Source organism: Sceloporus occidentalis, unplaced genomic scaffold, assembly GCF_023333645.1.
Source record: "Sceloporus occidentalis isolate IW3139 unplaced genomic scaffold, rSceOcc1.0.p SCAF_12, whole genome shotgun sequence".
In the NCBI taxonomy this organism is placed as follows: domain Eukaryota; kingdom Metazoa; phylum Chordata; class Lepidosauria; order Squamata; family Phrynosomatidae; genus Sceloporus; species Sceloporus occidentalis.
In genome coordinates, this window is record NW_028316992.1 from 12,177,849 (window position 1) to 12,198,269 (window position 20,421).

General features: G+C 39.7%; 2 protein-coding genes across 6 annotated transcripts in view; one reads left to right on the forward strand and one right to left on the reverse strand.

Annotated features, from left to right (window-relative positions):
- The window catches only part of SIL1 (SIL1 nucleotide exchange factor), a 61,774-nt gene extending 58,461 nt beyond the window's left edge, over window positions 1-3,313 (reverse strand). Inside the window, exon 1 of one of the 3 annotated variants that reach the window (XM_089477879.1) lies at window positions 3,243-3,313. Coding sequence is in view for 1 of the 3 variants with exons in the window: in XM_089477880.1 (XP_089334006.1) it covers window positions 1,502-1,507 (6 nt within the window). In the remaining 2 variants the exon portion in view is untranslated. Of the gene's footprint in view, window positions 1-1,501; window positions 1,521-3,112; window positions 3,221-3,242 lie in introns of those variants that run through there. The other 2 variants (XM_089477881.1, XM_089477880.1) reach the window with 2 other exon arrangements.
- Window positions 3,314-5,000: 1,687 nt separating this feature from the next.
- MATR3 (matrin 3) overlaps window positions 5,001-20,421 on the forward strand; it is a 34,250-nt gene continuing 18,829 nt past the window's right edge. The window contains exons 1-3 of one of the 3 annotated variants that reach the window (XM_089477913.1): window positions 5,001-5,160; window positions 16,420-16,524; window positions 19,274-20,335. In XM_089477913.1, the coding sequence (XP_089334039.1) occupies window positions 19,436-20,335 (900 nt within the window). In that variant the 5' untranslated portion in view covers window positions 5,001-5,160; window positions 16,420-16,524; window positions 19,274-19,435. Of the gene's footprint in view, window positions 5,161-16,419; window positions 16,525-16,573; window positions 16,590-19,273; window positions 20,336-20,421 lie in introns of those variants that run through there. The other 2 variants (XM_089477915.1, XM_089477914.1) reach the window with 2 other exon arrangements.

A 20,421-nucleotide genomic window follows, 5' to 3' on the forward strand; every position in this document is an offset into this window, starting at 1 on the left:
GTCATCTCCCCCACTCTTTTTAAGCCCCACAAATAGGTGGTGAACTTAGGTTAAGAAAATAATATGTGGGAGGAATAAGGTTTCAGTTTGGTCAGCCTGATCTGGATGAAGCCTCCTTACACACTTGTGCTATTGTGTGCCTTCGAGTCATTTCCCACTTATGGCAATCCTAAGGTGACCCTATCATGGGGTTTTCTTGGCAAACTTCTTCAAAGAGGGTTAGCCATTGCCATGCTCTGAGGCTGAGAGAGCGCGACTTGCCCAGGGTCACCCACTGGGTTTCCATGGCCGATCCAGAATTCAAACACTGGTCTCCAGAGTTGTAGTTGAACGCTCAAACCACTGCACCATGCTGGCTCTCTCCTTACACACATACTTGTAAGAAGAAATAAAAATAAAACTTCAGTTGAGCTCTTCACCCTACTTTAAACACAAGATGCAGTTTCACTTTTGATAGAACATCCAGAATTGGAGCAAGCATGGTTGGCAGCTAAGGATTTGGGATGAAAAGGGAGGGAGGAGACGCTTCTGCCTTCCTCGACTCCTACATTACTTTTTATTATTCCCTCTGCCTCTATGCTTCCCTTCTACAACACAGATAGGTGGCAGCTTGCATCCTAGGCTGTCAACCTAGAGTGGCAGTCTCAACCTGTGGGTTGTGACCCCTTTGGGTGTTGAACAACCCTTTCACAGGGGTCGCCTAAGACCATTGGAAAACACATGTTTCTGATGGTCTTAGGAACCGAGACACAGCAATTTTATGGTTGGGGGGTCACAACAACATGAGGAACTACATTAAAGGGTCACGGCATTAAGAAGGTTGAGAACCAGTGCCCTAGAAGCAAAGGACTCACCCAACTATACTACAGGAAAAGAGTTTCCACCTCAACATTAGGAGGGACCTCCTGACAGTAAGAGCTGTTCAACAGTAGAACACACTCCCTGAGAATGTAGTGGAGTCTCCTTCATTGGAGGTCTTTAAACAGAGGCTGGACAGCCATCTGCCAGGGATGCTTTGATTGTGAGTTCTTGCATGGTAGGGGTTTGGACTGGATGGCTCTTGGGGTCTCTTCCAACTCCATGATTCTATAATTCTTCTCACGCATTATCAGCAGCAAGAGAAGCAACCACTGAAATCAGAAAAGTAACTTTTGGGGACTACAATGCCTAGGCTTCCCAAGCAAAAATAGTAATTGCAGTTTGAAAAATTAAGTTTCCCAAACTTAGAAAACGAGAAGACAGGACCTAAATGTCTCTTCATCCTTAGGTGCTTGTTTCCTAGGTGAGTGTGTTTGTGGAGGAACAGCCATTCCTCTGAACCATTAAACATAAAGGTTAATAATAATAATAATAATAATTAAACGCTGTCTGAAGTGAAACGGCCCCAATCCAAGTGGTACCTCTCCCAGCAGCAGCACTGAGACTAACTAAGGAAGAATAACATGCAAGGGTTGCTGTGTTGGCCATTTAACAAATGCATTCAAAAACCCATCAGTGATACCTTCATTGGCCAACCGAAATGCACAATGTCCTTGTTGCAAGCTTTCGAAGCTCCATGGGCTTCTTCATCAGTCAAGATGTTACATACCAAACAGGAGAGAAAACAATTGAAGATGTTAGTCAGACACCTGCATGTTGTTTCAGTCCTTAGTAAAGATGTTATGATGGGGAGGATATATTTTGTGCAGGCAGGCTTCTCTTTCTGGCCATTGCAGCAGTAGGGAGATTTTAAAAGTCCAGGACATTTAAAGTCCATTTGCCTACAAAGAGGCCTGTGACCTCACTGGAATGGAGACATACTGGATTGCAAAACAGGGCGCCCCTGTGGAGATGCAAATGGACTTTAAATGTCCTGGACCTTGAAAGTCTCCCTATTGTTGCATGGCCAGAAGGAGGAGGAGACTACCTGCATAACATCTTTACTAAGGACTGAAACAACATACAGGCATCTGACTAACATATCCAATTCCTTGGTTTGTAACATCTTGCCTGATGAAGAAGCCCATGGAGCTTCGAAAGCTTGCAACGAGCATATTGTGCATTTCGGTTGGCCAATAAAGGATCACTGATGGGTTTTTGTTTGCGTAAGGAAGAATAAATTTCTTGTCAGATGCAGAAATAAAACAAAGGGAATGTGCCAACAAAGGTCCAAAACACACTGCAGAAATAATCCAGTTTGAGACCACTTTAGCTGCCCTGACTCAGTGCTAGGGAATCCGGGGAATTGTATTTCATTGTGGCACCAGAGCTCTCTGACAGAGGAGGCTAAATGTCCCACAAAACTACAGATCCCAGAATCCCCTAGCATTGAGCCAGGGCAGTTTAAAGCGGTCTCAAACTGGATTATTTCTTCAAGTGTGTTTTGGACCACAGAGTTCTTTTGCCCAGTTACTTTCAAGGACTTTCTGTGCTGAAAAAGACAAGGAAAGCTATCTCTCCGAACACTTTTGTGGCTGTGGTTATATGACTGCCTTTGGTGACCCTATCCCAGGATTTTCTTGGCAAGCAACATTCGGACGAGGCTGAGAGAGTGTGACTGGCCCAATGCTAACCAGCGTGCTTCCAAGGCCAAGCAAGGATTTGAACCCTGGTCTTCAGAGTCCTAGGCTGCTGCCCTGCTGCAGAAGAACCAATGCCATTTCGCATCCCTTTAACAGCCATGCTGTGGAATCCTGGGATTTGTAGTGCGTTGTGACACCAGAGCTCTCTAACAGAGAAAGGCCAAGGCTGCATCCACACAGCATTTTGTAATAACAATAGTAACAATTCAACCATGGTTGAATCCTGGGAGTTGTAGTTTATTTGTGGCGCCAGGGCTCCCTGACATAAAAGGTTGGGGTGTCTCACAAAACTACAAATCCCAGAATCCCCTAGCATTGAGCCAGGGCAGTTAAAGTGGTCTCAAACTGGATTATTATTTCTGCAGTGCTGTTTGGGAACTGTTTGGGAACTATATGAACCAGGGCAGTTAGTAATAAGAATAATAATACAAATTATTTATATTCCGCCTTTTCCCTAGGCAGTCAAGGCGGACTACAGCAATGACAACAATAAAACACAGTTAAAGCGGCGTCAACAGAGGATTGTTTCTGTTAACTGGGGTGCAGCCTACATGTCTCCCAAAAACTACAGCTCCCAGAATCCCCCACGGCACGGAGCCCCGGCTGTTAGAGCGGTGCCGAAGCGGGTTATTCCTGCGGCTGCTCAGAGTCCCTCCATCAGCTGCCCCTCAAGCCTCCTACCTCTTGCCCAGCCTTCCTCCCTGTAGGAGCCTGAGCGGAGCGAGCAGCCCGTTCCACCAATCAAAAGCAGCCACGTCACGCCCTGCCGCCATTTTAGGCGAAGCGGACTCCGCTCCTCCCACGCAGCAGGCGACTCATAACAGGACTCCTCTGTAGAGGTAGCAAAGATTATAGAGGGGCCCACCCAGGGGTTGGAGGAGAAGCTTCCGGGCTCCCTTTCGTTGTTCTTCCTCTCCGGGCGGAAGTGGAAGAAATCGCCATATTTGTTTAGGGAGAGGGGAAGAAAAGTGTAGATCTCTTTTTTTCTGGCTCAAGGCTATGGAATTCTGGGAGTTGGAGTTTGTTGCGGGGTTTCCAGAGCGGAGAAATCCGTAGCACCAAAAAGAAAGTAACCCAAGGTTTTATTGGTTCTTAGACAAAGGGAACTTATACAAGAATATTCTCACATCTATTGCTGGACAGATGCATACATGAAAGGTCCATTTGAAACCCTGGACCCACACTCCCTTATTAGTTTCAATTCTAAACTCTCTCTGTGCCATAATGTTTCTTAAGTGCATTCCACACATTATTTATTATATATATACACACTTATATTTATTTTATATGTATATTTATAAATTAATAAATAAATAATATTTTATTTATATGTATATTTATTTATTTATAAATTTTATTGTTATTATTATTTATATTTTTATTTATATGTGTATTTATAAATAAATAAATAAAATTTATTATTTAGTTATAAGTATGTTTATTTATTTATAAATGTTATCATTTTTCCGTTTTTTAAATTTATTTATATCTATATTTACAAATAAAAAATAATATTTATATATATGTGTGTGTTTATTTATAAATAATATATTTATTTATTTATTTATTTATTTGTGTTCAGTGCCAGTTCTGGTGCCTGGAAATGCTTTGGTGACCTCAGTTATCTAAACCATTTTTCGGGCCTAGTTTTTTTCTCTAAACCTCTCTCCTAATTTTTGCTGTTAGTAACAAATTATATTAATATTGAATATTCTAAATGTAGCTATCACATTAAGACTGTTCCAGAGTGGTGAATTAAGGAAGTCAACAAGAAGATTAGGCAAACAAAAAGAAAGAAAGAGACAGGAAGAAACAAAAGAAGAATTAAGTTATCATTTCCTTCATTGTTCAAAGAGCGATAAACCCGTTGAAATTGTTTCTATGCAAAGATGTGTGTAATAAGAATAATAAATTAAATTCAAAAAGATACCATATTAAGTAACTTATTAACTAAGGTCCAAAACACACTTGCAGAAATAATCCCGTTTGAGACCGCTTTAACTGCCCTGGCTCAGTGCCAGGGAATCCTGGGAACTGTAGTTTTGTGAGGTCCTTTAACCTTCTCTGTCAGAAAAGGGCCCTGGTGCCACAAGAAACTACAATTCCCAGCATTCCCTAGGATTGTTCCTGCGGTGTGTTTTGGACCTTGTTTTAACTTATTAAGTGACTTGGAGGCCTCTCGTTCATAGGTAAAAGAAACACAACGCTACAAAAAGCCAGGAAGTCTCCTAAAAGGAAAGATCCATCAAGTCAAGAATTTTGAGGAGGGGAGGGGGAGGACTCCTGAGGGAGTAAGGATAGAAAACAAAATGGCCGCTTTCTCGCGATGGGTTAGAGAAGGAGGGCGGGGGAAACCAACCCAGCCGCGAGATTTTACACGCGAAGTGAGCGCATGCGCACAAAGCTCCGCCCCCTGGCCGCGCAGACGACGACTACGCATGCGCCGGGCGGATTAGCGGTCTAGCGCGAGCGGTTGCTGGAGCGGAGTCTAACGCAGCGGTCTTTCTACGCCTTTCTACGCCGGGATCCCCTTCCCCAGCTTCTGCTTGTAGCAGGGGAGCGGGCCAATTAGGGAAGCGCTCGTTTCTGTCTTAGCGAGGTAGGCGCGTGAGGGGGGGGGGAAATCGTCTGCGTAGGTGAAAAAAAAACCAAGGCTCTGTGGTGGGAGGAGGGGGGAGGGGCTAAATGGCGGCGGCGGCGGCGTTTGGAACCCTCGGGGAGCTCGCGCGCGTGCGCCTGCGCAGTCGGCGTTGAGGGAAGAAAGGAGGGGGGGAGGGGGGTTGAGGACTCGGAGGAGGGCGGCGGCGGTTGGCGTCGTTGCGCGCGCTCTCTTTTTCTTCCCCTCGCGCGCATGTTAGGTAGAGCGCATGCGCAACGCCAGGCACGCAAAACACAGGCCTTTTCTTGAGGCGACACTACTTTGTTCTCCTTTCCCTCCTCCCTCTGGAGGAAAACTCAGGCCCTCTATCGATTTGATTTGGTCTTTATTACGGCGTATATATATATATATATCCAGCATAGAGAAAGTAAATAAATGAATAAATAAATAAATAAAGACAAGACAACAGGGATAATGTAAAATACAGGGTTTGAAATGGAAGGAAAATGTTATCTCCTCATGAGGGGCTATCTCTCATCCCTCTCTCGCCCATCCAGTTCGTGAGAGGGGTGCTTTCCCATTTTAAAAGGGAAGATCATTATTATTATTATTATTGTTGTTGTTAGGTTTTTAAACAGAGGAGCGGTATTTATTTTTGTATGCCGCCTTTCTCCCAGAAAAAGGACCCAAGGCGGCTCACAGATTTTAAATAAATAAATAAAACATTACAATCGAATCTAAAAGCATTAAAATCATATCAAACCATCATTATTATTACTATGTTTTTAAACAGAGGAATGCTATTTATTTATTTATTTATTTACTTATTTATTTATTTTTGTGTGCCCTCTTTTTTCCTAGAAAGGGCCCCAAGGCACTCGCAGATTTTAATTAAATAAATAAATAAAATGAAATATATATATATATATATATATATATATAACTGTTAAAATCATATAAAACCATCATTATTATTGTTAAGTTTTTAAGTAGATGAGTGGTATTTATTTATTATTTATTTTTGTATACCGCCTTTCTCCCAGAAAGGGAACCAAGGCGACTCGCAGATAGATAGATAAATAAATAAAAACACTACAAGAGAAATTTTAAAACAGTTAAAATCCTATTAAACCATCATCGTTATTATGTTTTTAAACAGAGGAGCGGTATTTGTTTGTTTTTGTATCCCCAGAAAGGGACCAAAAGTGACTGGCAGATTTTAAATAAATAAAGTGTTACAACAGAAATTTAATACTGTTTAAATCGTATAAAACCCTGTATAAAATTGACATATAGGTGTACAAAAATTAAAAAACGTGACTAAAACACACCTGCTCCCATTAAAAACTACCCTGGTGATGATGAACATCTTGAACACCTGCTTAAGTAAATATGTTTTGGGAGCTAGGCCCTCCATAATCTCTCTCTTCTTCTTCTTTTTTAAACAAAGAGGTGTAGTAACTCACAGCCGGTGTGTTGTAGTGGTTTGAGTGCTGGACTTTAACTCTGGAGACCAGGGTTCAAATCCTCACTCAGCCATGGAAACCCACTGAGTAAGTCACACTCTCTCCGCCTCAGAGGAAGGCAAAGGCAACCCTCTCTCTGAAGAAATGCTTGCCAAGAAAACCCCATAACAGGGTCACCTTAAATCGCAAACGACTTGAACCCCCAGACGCATAAACCAGCCTTAGCGTTTTCTTCCTTGGCTTCTTTGGTAATTGTTCCAAGTCTCTGGCATTTTCTGCCAAAGGAAAGAGAGGCGGATAGTAGAAGGGAAACATACACCTGTGACTGCCACCATCTAAGGAAGGCCAGCATCTACCCGATTTCAAGGATGGAAAGGGTTCTTGTAACACCTTGGAGACCAACTGAGAGAGAGGCATAAGCTTTGCTTGAAAGGCCATTTTAGGCATCTTGACAAGGGATTTGTAGATGATTCTCATTGAGCCTAAGTGGGCTTTCCCCTTTGAATAAAGTAATGCAAAATAACCAAAAAGCAGTAGAGCAAGTAATAAGACAAATTACCTCTGAAACATTTCCAAGCAGTAAGAAGAACAACTTATTATGCAAAGGGATCTTGTAGCAGCTTTGAGACTACCTGAAAGAGAGATGCATGAACTTTCCTAAACATGGGCCTAATTCCTCAGATGCATCCCTTTTGGCTACTGATTTTCCAGACTAACAACACAGCTACCATCCAAAACACACTGCAGAAATAATCCAGTTTCAGGCTGCTTTAACTGCCCTGCCTCTGTGCTAGGGAATTCTGGGAACTAGTTTTGTGATACGTTTAGCCTTCTCTTATTCTGGTACCACAATAAACTACAACTCTCAGGATTCCCGACCATGGAGCTAGGGCAGTTAAAGCCCTCTCAAACTGGATTGTTTCTGCAGTTTGTTTTGGATCAAATGTCTTTGAATTCTGCTCTCCGCCATTTCTCCCTCTTTAGCCCAGAGTCTTGGAAGTCTTTCCCAGAACACTTTTGTGATGCCATCACTTACTATATCTACATCCCTCCTCAAAATGTATGTTTTTCCATGAACCTTTCCAGCACCACCAGTATGCAAAGGGATCTTTAAAGCTTTTGTAGTCTTGAGGCCACCCCTTCCTCAGAGGTGGAGTGGAAAGTCCAGGGAGAGACTTATATAGTGCGCATCAGAAGAAGGAGGCTCAAGCCTAGGAAAGCTGCAAGATCCCTTTCCATACTCGGTGGTGCTGGAAAGGTTCGTGGCAAAACAGAGTTTGATTTTCCAGACTTAACAGGCCTACCTATGTCTGACAATTTTATTTCAGTGGTACTTTTGTTGTCTTCCTGGCGTCTGAGGCGTACTGGAATAACAGCTACTTCTTGCTGGCCATAGTTAGTTTGTTTAGTAGGCTTGATGCAATCTGTTATCTTTTCAAACGCTTAGCTCTGCACACAACCAGACCATAGTTTATTTCATTTCTGGCTAAGACACTCTTAAGCACATTTATCTCTGTTCTAACTGCATTTTATTCTTTCTAGGAGCAATGTGTTTTAATACTGTAATGGTTTGATTCTGTTTTAATGCTCACTTTTGTATATTTTTAATAGTATTCTATTAAACTGTAAGTCACTTTGAGTTCTAGTTTGGGAGGGAGGTGGGATGTAAACAAATCGAAGAAGACAGTGCCGATCATATTCGGTATTAAAACGTATTTACTGTATATACTCCTGTATGAGTCTAGAAATGGTAGTCAAAAAATTGCCCCCCCAAAACCTGAGTCGACTTACCAACAGGCCAATATAAATGTTGTACTTCAACTCTTATTTGAAAAAGGAACTGTCCTCTGGTGAGAGGTAAGAGCATAAAATATCCTGGAGGCTCTGTTTTGTTGTTATCTACCCTTGAGTTGATCTCGACCCATGGCAGTGATGGCAAATCTATGGCATTCATGCCATAGGTGGCACTCAGAGCCCTCTCTGTGTGCACATGTTCCATGGCCCCAGCACAGAGTTTGCCAGAGTGTGTTACTAGAAAGCCAGAGGGACATGGCACTTTGCAATAAATAAGTGGGTCTTGTGTTGCAGTTTGGGCACTCGGCCTCTAAGAGGTTCACCATCAGTGCCCCATGGCAACCCTGTAGATGAGACATCTCCAAAACTCCCTATGTACACTACTCTCTACTCTCTCAGCCATCCAACCTTTAGGATGTGGGCAAACAATTATGCCTTCTGTAATTTTGTAAGTCCTTTGGCATTATTTCCCTTTCCTTCATCCTTTACATCTTTTGTTACAGGCCTCTGATTTTACCCTCGACATATCCATGGGTCATATCAAAATTCATAATTTTGGCCCTCAAACCTGCCCTTGACTTACACATGAGATCGACTTATATACATTAGTTTTCAATGACCAGGTCAGCTGATGAGGGCTGGGTGGATTCATTTCAGTGTACATGAAAGGGTTTCTTGGACTGAATGTTTCCTTACATGTACAGTATTTTTTTCAGAAAGGTTTCCTTTTTTGTTAAGAGAAACCAAGCCTGTTGGGAAGTAGCTGAAGCACTAATCTTTCTGATTATTACTTTAGTTCTCTTTATGTGCTGGGACTATGAGGTTGTTTTGTCCAGATTGATTATCTGATTGAGAGTCAGACCTCGGTTGGCTAAATTTGAGGCCATGCTGTGTTCTTTTTAAGAGTTGGGTTTGTTGGTGTGATAGGTATTGCAACCAGTAAATTGTGTTTTCTGGAAACCGTTCGATCAGAACATTTTCTGCTACTCTAAATGGATGGATCTGCCATATTGCTAGAGTTTTAGTGTTTGTGTTACTTTTGTACACTTCATAATTTACTCCAGGACCCAGAAAATGTTTAATTAAGAAACACGGTTAAGGAATGCAGTGTTGTTTAAATGTTACATCCTTTAAATTTAGCAGACCTCAGGCACAGGGCTGCAAAAAAACAGCTTTTTTTTAAAAAAATGGGGATGTTGGTTTAGACTGTTTTCTCTCTCTCTTTCTTCTTCTTCTTCTTCTTTTGGGGGGGGGTTGTTTTGTTTAAAGCTTTTTATTATTAATGTACAGGAATACACCAATATAAGACTAAATCAGAAAATTAAGTAGTAAAAAACAACTCGGATGTTATGGCCACTAGCTTAAATGATACAGACGCCCCAAGCAGTCAGCCAGTTTTATTTTTTAAGAAGCCCCTCAACACAGTTCTTTGTACCTGTTTTCTCTCACAAAAGGGAGAATTTGGGTTTGAAAAACTTTCAGAATGACACCTGTAATGTCTAAAAACAAAGTTACCTTCAGAAACATTTTAAATGCTGTGTACAAATGTATTTAATATATTAATCAACCAGGGCTTGTATGGCTGGTCAATTTTTTTGTTTAATTACAGTTACTGCTTTGCCATTTAAGGCCCAATTGTGGATGTAGTACAGCCATATTGGTAGCAGGAGGGGCTGTGGAGACCAGATGTGGCACATCTAGCCCAGGAGTGTCTTGCTATAGTGGTCTGGGGTGCCAAAAACAAATAAAGTGGAAGAAGCTGCCAGGAAAGACAGTCGACCCAGTTGTGGTCCTTTTTCACAGGGAGTCGGAAAGGGTCAAAGGCATCTGAAAGGGTCAGATTGTTCACCATGTTCACCAGATCTAGTCACCATGCTACTTTGCCTTCTTCCCTAGTAGTAATTGTGACTGCTCTCATGTCTACACTTACTTGTCAGCAAACTGCATCAAATGTGATGGGCATAGTTCTGAATAAACATGAAGGAGAATGGATTGTTATCATGATCATCCAGGGACTGGTGGTATTGTATGGTAGTCTGTGGCAAGTTTCCAAGAAAGAAAGAAACAGTCATAATCAGTCGACATGAATATGGTCCTGGCACATGGCAGGCCCGGGGGGGGGGGGTGTCACAGTCTATAGTCTATCAAATAAATACAAGAATAAAATTATTCAGTAGTGCCTTATTATATAATACTTTCAAAAAGATGTTTCTTTTTAGATTTGCTTTTCCAGAATTTTGGAATACCCTGCTTTTGACAGAAGTCAAAACATTTGGTCTCCACAACTGTAGGATGCTGGGGGCAGTTCTTGGTGGCTCCTGATAAAGGAGCCTACCATTAGACATTAGCTGTTGTCTGCAGTTGCATCCAGTGACTTCAGAAGCAGGTCTCACAGAAATCTAATTTTAGAGAAGATTATTTCAGAGTCAAGCCAGGTGGCTGTTATTGATATAGTACAACGAAGATGTTAATTTGACTAATAAAGGGTGTTTTATTCTAACACAGACTGTGCAGACTGCCTCCTGACAGGTAACAGTCTGTTGTTCTGGTAGTATTTCATTGCTTCTACAGATAAGAGAGTGAAAAGGCATGATACTTATTCCCTTGGGGAGGTAGTAATTCTGAAAAGTCCTGGACAGGGATCTTTCCCAAGCCTGAGGTCTTTCAACTGGAGGTCTCAGCTTTTGAATCTGAAGTCTTCAGGCCTGCAAAGACAGACTTTAGTATTGCGATACAGCCACCTACAATACAACATCCTAACAGGAGTGCTCTTTTTCGTTTAACCAGCTACGTTCTTCTCCCAGGGTAGTATAAACTGGAAGGGAAAGAGGCAAACCACTTTGTTCATATTTGGCTGGTAGATTGACCAAGTCACATGGACAACTTAACCATAGACTATACTACCTGAATAGCCCTATGTGAAATATAAAAGGGATATTAAGTAAAGACGCCTTCCCCAATCTGGTTGCCTCCATGCATTTGAGAGTACAGTTTCTATCAGCCCCAGTTGACATGGCCAGTGGTCAGAGATTCTGGGAGTTACAGTCCAGGACCCCTGAATAGCACCTGGTTGAAGGAAGCTACATTAGTGTGGTTGTTGTTGTGTGCCTTCAAGTTGTTTCCGATTTATGGCAAACTTATCATGGAGTTTTCTTGGCAAGATTTGTTCAGAGGATATTTGCCGTTGCCTTCCTCTGTGGCTGAGAGCATGTGACTTCCCTGAGGTCACACAGTGGGTTTTATGGTCAAGCTGAGAATCAAACCCTGCTCTCCAGAGTCATAGTCGAATGTTCAAACCACTATGCCACTGTGTCAGAGTTAGCATATCTGGTCCATTTGATAATTTCTACATTTTCTGCAGCTTTCTGTAAAATATCCTGGGGAAAAGAATAGCTGCCCCCCCCCCTTAGTATGAAAGAATGAAAGTAGTTTTAAAATGAAAGCCTGTGTCTTGTGGCTCAAATTTCAAGCTATTCTCACAGCTTCAGTTCTATTCATATCTGTAACATGATAATGGTATTGGCTTGTCTACAGGGATGTTGGAAATGTTATTGGTACAATATATATAACACACTTTGTGCTCTTAAAATTCTCCTTATTGGAGAGCCGAACAGCCTTAACTCATGAGTTGATAATTCCTTATTAAGGCAATATGAGTATACACTGTACGTGCTTTTCATCTGATTGTGTTGATTAAACCGTGCAGTCCAGACAGTCTGGTGACTTTTGTCTTTTAGAGTAGACATGAAAAGAGATGTAGGTTTCATTGGTTTCATGCTGTAATATACAAAGAACTATCACACAGTTGCTTCCCACCTGATCAATTACCATCAGTCCTGATCAAATAGCACTGGTAATTACGTACACAGTTGGCCCCATCCATGCAAAGGTCTACCTAGAAAGGTTACAGTGAAGCTGTGACGTGAACCCACAGAGAATGCAGCTCCAGTCCACCGTAATGGTTAAGGGACCCTTGTGTGGTTGAAAAAGCAACACGGCAGAATAGCTCCTTTGCAGCAAATAGGTATTGGACTCTGTCTAGTACATGAGAATTGGGAAGTAATTTAAGTGTATGGTTTTTAAGTGCTTTTATCTTTTAAAACTGTATTCTGTTTTTATAAGATTGTAGTAGTTAAATTCCTTTTTAACTGTCAGTTTTGTAAGCCTTTAATTGTGCTGTGTTTTAGACTATAAGCTGCTTTGAATCCCAATTTTGGAGACAAGCATAATAATAATAATAATAATAATAATAATAATAATAATAATAATATACATCCCTACAGTTCAATAATCAAATACAGGCCACTAAATACTAAAAAGAACAATAGAGGCTGAAGAGTGTAACAAGACATGTGAAGAATGCAGTTACCCTTGTTAAAACCAGATTACAATGTGAGTATTAAAGACTTAAAATGAGAGCCTTGTAGAAGATGTGGGTTGAAGAAAGGGGTAAAGGTTAAATGTTTTTAGCTATGTTTAACTCGAGAGCCAGTGGGTGACTTTGGGCAGGTCACACATTCTCAGCCTCAAAGGCAAAGGTAAATCCCCCTCTGAGCAAATCTTGCCAAGAGAATCCCACAATACGTTCACATTAGGGTTGTCATAAGTCAGAAATGACTTGTAGTCACACAACAACAACTTTTAAATTGTCACTTTGGCTTGTTTGGTAAATGCTTTTGTGCATTTGTGAAATGATTATGCTTTTGTGAGGTGGAAAGTTCCAATTGTAAGTTGAATAGCATCATATGCCTGAGGCTTGATGTTGGATTAGTAATGCTTTTAGACCGTGCTTAATTGATTTTAGAATAAAGTTTATTTTGTACAATTGAGGGTTTCATTTCTACTTAAAAGCAGTTTTGTTTTATTAATGTGTTCTGTTTTATATACACAAATATATCACATACACAAAATAAAATATCAGACTAATCACACAAAACTTTATTTCTACACACGGTTTCATTCCAAAACAATATTACTGAAATTCTTCAGTGGAACTGAAACTCTATGTATGCTAGCTTAATAAAAGTGCCAACTCAGGTCCATTATATTTTGACTATCCAGGTTCAGGTGCAAAGAGGGCTAAGGATCACTTCTTCATAAGCTCAGGAGAAAGATCTTTCACCACCACATCCTATTTATTTATTTCATTTGTATGATTCCTTTCTTCCAGAAGGGGCCCAAGGCAACCCACAGATAAAAACATTATTAAAAAAGGAATTACAATAAAATTTAAATCAATTAACATCTAAAAACAGTATAAAATTACAGTTAAATTTACAAAAGTTAAAAGCATGACTAAAACACGCCTACTCCATAAAAATGACCCTGGTATGTTTATAATATATTAAACGTCTGCTGAAATAAAAATATCTTGGCTTACATTTAAAAAAAGCAAGCAGGGAGGGGGCCAGCCTAGCCTCCCATGGAAGGCAGTTCCAGATGGTGGGAGCAGCCACTGAGAAGGTTCTCTCTTGTGTCCTCACCAAGGGAGACTGGTGGTAGTGGTGGGACCAAGAGAAAGCTTTCCCCTGAAGATATTAGTATTCTGGCAGGTTCATATGGGGAGATCTGGTTCTTCAAATAGACTAGACCTAATCCATATAGGGCTTTATAGGTCATGATCAGCACTTTGAATTCCCACTGGAACATGGGAACATAACTACCAAAATGCAAGTGTGTATTGTGATCCCAGTAGAAGACCTGAGCCACTTCTTAATGGAACGGAATTGTATGATATGTCAAATATATAAATATTAGACATATTTAAACATAGACACACACACACATGCACAATACATCCCTTGCCTTAGGGTATACTAATGTGTTTGATCAAAGTCGACAGGTTATGTTTAGAGTGTGTAGATTCATTGTATTGACACTGAAAGAGTGTTAAGATTTAATAAGGTTCCACTTTGTGTGAATTTTTATTTGCTTTGTTTGTGATTGTGTGTTTTATTTTTTGTTTTGTTTTTATATCTAGCTGCAAATTAAATTCCTTGAGCCCCATTAAAGACAATGGGGATCGTGTCCGTGGCGGTGCGCGGTGCCTCATGTGCCATTACTTTTCCCGGTGCATGGCACCACTTCTTCTGGCACAGCTTCCAGCATATCTGAGTGCACTGTATTTATAATGGTTTCTTGCTATATACAATAGTAGGCTGAAATTTTAATTTCCCACACAAGTGAAAATTTCTACAGGTATAATACTTCCAGGAAGGAGGTAGATGTGTTCCTGGGCATTACTACTTTAAAAGAACATTTGGTCCCAGAAGCAGAAGTAACAAGGAAAGAATAGGGATAAGTTCCTATACCACCAAAAGGAACATTTAAAACATGTTTCAGTCAACTTTTTATTCAAAACAAACAATATGCACATGCAAAATAAAAAAAACCCAATCAGTTAAGCCTTGCATATGTAAACAAAAACATGCTGTCTCTAGAAATTACTTCCAAGATTCTTCCAAAATGCATCCAGGGATGAGCTTCAGTTTTCCTTATGATTTCCATTTTGGTAGGCAAGCATAAACAAACATATGCTTTTTTAGCTTGTTGGTGGTAACTGGTGAGGGAAACTTGTTTGTTTACATGTTTTCTCCCTCTTTTCCTGTCCATACATACTCAGTAAGAGATTCTGGAGGCAGTTGCTATTTACCTTTCCACATTCTTTCCCAACTAGCTTTATTATTTACTGCAGACACACTCTGCTGCAACCCAGCACTGAATGTCTGCATTTCCCCAGCCTTCCTTCACCATCCTCCCAATGACAAATAAAAACTTCAGCTAGGTGGGACAAGAAGGAAAAGCAAGCAGAGTAGGTCATTCATAAAAAGACTTTGCAAAAAGGAGCTACTCTGTCAGAAGCTATGTTAATTGATATATGGCTGTAGTCCAAACCAAGCTTATGAAGTAAGTAAGAGCAATACATTTTTCCTGGATAGTTTTTCAGGCAGAATTCTGAGAAGCATTTGCTGCGTTAAAGATATGCTGTGTATCAAAAGTGTTGTTTTAGGCTCTCACTGATGCTTGAACAGGGCCATAATTAAATGCTCCCATATTCTTCTATGCCCTATTCCTATTGCATGCTAGGTTAGTCTTTTCCAGTGTGTAACCAGTTCTGTTCTTTCAGTGAAAACTAAGACAGTAGGCATTTTATGTAATGGAGGTCCTTTGGGTTCTAGAATATCCCTTTAGGTGGGAGTTTTCTCCAGTCTGTGGCCAGGAATATCCTAATTGTGGGATAAGCACATCCTATGTGGTTAGCCTGTTTGTCCATGTTCACATCCCCCTGAATTTCTAATGAAGTTCAAATGTAAGATGATATGGATCTTGTGTGGCATGAGGTTTCAATGAGATATCTTAAAGGAATTCCTGAATTCTGCTAGCTACTAATTTGATTCTACTTGAAGAAATGTTGATGTTCTATTCTTATTTGTAAGTTTCTTTGCTTATACCTACTTCCTATCATGCTTTAAACTCCACCATCGTCTAATGCTATCTTTCTCCCCATATTCAAAAACCTTTTTACTTATATTTGAAGAACCTTATTCTGTAGTGTTAGAAAGAGCGGTTCAAAGTATTAGTGGTATGAGGTCATTCATGTTTGTATAAGTTGGTGAACCGACATTGTAGAATTTGAAGCCAATGTCTTTTCAACAGATTCTGAACTTGAAAGATAGACCATTTGCTTTCTGGTATAAGCTCAGCAGCTCCTTTTCCTTACTTCTCTTAAATGTTTTGTTTTCAACTCATTAGATCAGATATGTTCTGAATATATCCATTCACGTTTCTTTCTAGTCATGTGTCTTAATCATTAGTTATTCAATATAGTCAGTTGAAGTTCAGAGAACTAAAATAGGCCTGTGTTATACAGTATGTTGTTATGGTTATCCTCTTTCCTCCTTCACAATCCAATTTTTTATCAGACCACAAACTCATTTTTAGTATTCTATTTTAAGAATTTAATACTAAGATTTTTCTGATGTCTGCTTTTTCTTTGTAGGTTTACAGTACATCGATTTCATAATAAGCCTGGGCAGTTGCAGCTTGTGTGGAAACCAGGCTTTGCAGTGAAACCATCTGCTGGTCAGTCCAACTCTGTCAGGAGGTACACTTCAGATACTCCTGGGTCTGATATTGTATAATAACTTCAACAACTCACTAAAATCAGAGGTGCAGAGGTTTGCTTTTTGTAAGGAAAATAATCAGCCTTGCAAATAAGTCCGCATGTGTATACATAGATGTTCACATATTTCTTGGAATCCAAATAAACACTCTTGTTCTGAAACTTTGGAAATCTTAAGTAATGATTCCGAAATTATTAAATTAGAAATTAAGGAGAAACTTTCTCTGGTAGATTTTCATATCTTGAATTAAATTCAAGGGGATGGATATGCCTATCCATAAGAAAGAAACACAGAAAAACCAGCTTGGTAGAATATGTGGAAGAGTACTAATTGACTCAAACGTAGTCCTTATTTCAAAGAAACTTTGACTTTAGGGATTGGATCTGAATGTAAATTCCATCTACCATACCCTTTAGGCTTAATTTGAGTCAAGTCTTACTATTTTCAATCTTTCCATCTGTTACCACTATTAAGAATCAACCCAAAAACTTGTGCATAAGAACTACTATGGTAACAGGGCATCTGAACATCTGCAAAGACTCATTGCTTTGCCAGTGTATTACAACACCTAATTCTTGTATTTCTGCAAAGAGAGAGTATTTGAATATGGAAAACCCCAGTCTCCTATCCTTACTTTCAACCTTTCTGTTAAGTAAAAACTGCTTCAAGCATTATATTAATAGTTATGTACTGACTTTTGCCAGTGAATGGGTCTCAGATCAATCAAGAGTTAAAGTTAAATGCAGTGAGCTATTAAATAGGATTTAGTCAAGTGGATAGCTAAGTGAACAGGAAAGATGAGCAGTAGCTTTGCTATTGCTGTGAAAGTGCAAACTCAAGAAATGCTGGAATATGTTAGGATTTACACTGATTTTTAAAGGGCTAAATTCATCTGTTGTGATTTTGTATTGCACCTTCTAGTCTGGAGGCAATTTATTTGCTCTTGGCAAATCGTTTGTTACAAACCTGAAAAGAACTGTGTCTTCTAAGTATGAAAAATTCTCATGACAAAGCTTTCTGTGGCATTGCTGGTAATTGCTAGCATTACATGCAGAACAGGTAGACTATCACTTTGTTTAGAAAATTTTCACTTTCATGGATGGTATGTTTGTCACTTGACATTTGATCTTTCTTTCTCTTCTGCTTCTGTTGACATCTGCTCTGCACTTGCAGTATCTGAACTGTTCTTCTAGTTCTACCCTTCCATCAATGCTTTTCAGTTTCTCACCCCCAATTCAGTTGGAAAAAAACTTCAAATGTTAACAATGAAATAGTTTTAATTAGTGTTAACTGTATCACTATTATAATCAGGTAGTGATAAGCAGCCCCCTGTGTCAACATGTGAGGGTTGTATATTAAAATAGTTCCTATGTTGTCTTTTGTGTGTGTAACTACTTATAACGTTTCAAACAATATAAGTATACATCCATATGGTAAAGCATCTTATCATTGCAGAATTTAACACTAGCTCAGTTCTTTAGAAAAATTGAAATATTGTCTACAACACTTTTCACTTAACAATGAAACATAATATGTAATTCTGATAGGATATAAATTTAACAGCAATTCAGGCTTCATAGTGTTTGCTTTTAAATGGAAAATTGTTAATTAATTATTTTCCCTCAAAATTATCTACTGTGTTGGCCCCATCCCTAAACTATTCTTCCGTAATAGGTGCAATGAAATTGCTATTAGTGGTATTTTAAGAAGTGCCTAAATAATTTAGGCCTGTATTTTCATTTATTCACTTTGTGCTTAGAATAATCTCATGAGCTCTTCTCAAAAGACCACTTAGAAATTGTTCAGCTAACTTTTCAGTATTTACTGGTTGCTTAGGTAGAACAAAATAAATACTTCAAGAATAAAAGCCTTTAACAATAGCCATATCACTTTGTCATGGTACTCTTGTAACAAATGTTGGTTGTAGCCAAAGATCAAGAATCATCCAAAAGATGTCACACAGTTCCTTGAACAAGTTTGATTGGGATAGTGCCACAGAATTTCTCTTCTTCAAAAAAGTCTGTGGTCTCCCAATTTATTAATTGTTGAGATTTGGCCGTGAGTGGCTTGAGATCTTATAGTATAGACTAATGTGCCAAATCTTCATTATATAATATTAAAATTTGTGGATATGGTTCATATGCGATGCTAGCAGTATATGAACTGTTATTTGATCAAGAAGTCTTGTGTTTTCCTGGCAAACGTTAAACATGCTATTCTTCACTAAAGTCTTATCAGTAACATAGTTTTACTGAGTAGAAATTACTTGGTCTTATTTAGTAAGTCATTCATTAGATATCCAGATATCAGCTACTCTCAAATTCCTTCTGTCCTTTCCTATAATGGTATAGGCTTAATTTCAACACACACATTTCTTGATTCCTTGAGTGACACATTATGCCACCTCCCTGAATCTAGAGCAATAACATAAGATGTGTACACCCTACCATTTTAACACAAAAGCTTGAAATCGGGCATTTCTAGTCATCTGGTACTTAATATCATTTATCATCAAAACAAAACTGCACATTTAAAGTCAAAATGGTGGTGGGGAATCTGTTTTTATATGAAAGTTATATATGATAGGGTTCTGGATGCATCTTCAGGCTATTGCAGCTACATAATGAAGCCATGTAAGGTCTCAAATTGTTTCTAGATCAACATGATGCATACTTTAAAACTGCATCTGCATAAAGAGTTTTATGACTAAAACTGCTTGTTTTTCTACAGACCTGTCGTGTGTTTCTCAGCTTGAAGAAGATCAACAGTCATTATTGATCCCTTTTCTTGGCGTTACCTTTTTGAAGTGAAGTTTACCTAGTTTTCTAGAGTGAGCTTTCTTTTCAGACATTTCTAAAGTTTGATCCATAATAGACAAGCTATAGTTCAGCAATGTCCAAGTCATTCCACCAGTCAGCTCTAAATAGGGATTCCCAAGGTCATGGACGTGACCTTTCTGCAGGAATAGGCCTTCTTGCTGCTGCTGCTACCCAGTCTTTAAGTGTGCCAGCATCTCTTGGAAGGATGAACCCGGGTACGGCGCGCCTTGCTAGCTTAATGAATCTTGGAATGAGTTCTTCATTGAATCAACAAGGAGCTCATAGTGTGCTGTCTTCTGCTAGTCCATCTTCCCATGCCTTACAGTCTATATTTAACATTGGAAATAGAGGCCCACTCTCTCTGTCTTCTCAGCACCGTGGAGATACAGAGCAGGCCACTAGCATTCTGGCCAGCTTCGGGCTGTCTGCTAGAGACTTAGATGAACTGAGTCGTTATCCTGAGGACAAGATCACTCCTGAAAACTTGCCTCAAATACTTCTGCAACTTAAAAGGAGGAGAGCTGAAGAAGGCCCATCACTGAGTTATGGTAGAGATGGCAGATCAGCTGCACGGGAGCCGCCATACAGAGTTCCTAGGGATGATTGGGAAGAGAAAAGGCATTTTAGAAGAGATAGCTTTGATGATCGTGGTTCTAGTCTCAGCCGAGTGGTTGACTATGATCATGGAAGTCGTTCTCAAGAATCTGTTTATTATGACAGAATGGATTATGAAGACGAGAGATTAAGAGATGGAGAAAGGTGTAGGGATGACTCTTACTATGGCGAAACTTCGCATAAGTATCGTAAATTTGACAGTGAGTATGACAGATTGGGCCGTGGCCCTGAGAGATCTCTCTTTGAGAAAAAAAGAGGCGCTCCTCCTGATAGCAATATTGAAGACTTCCATGGACTCTTACCGAAGGTTTATCCCCATCTGTGCTCTATCTGTGATTTGCCTGTTCATTCTAATAAGGTGAGTTAAGCATCAGATGCTTATTTTTCTTTACTTTATAGTCCCTGTTGCTTGTTTCTTGCCTCACTTTCTATGTTCTGAGTACT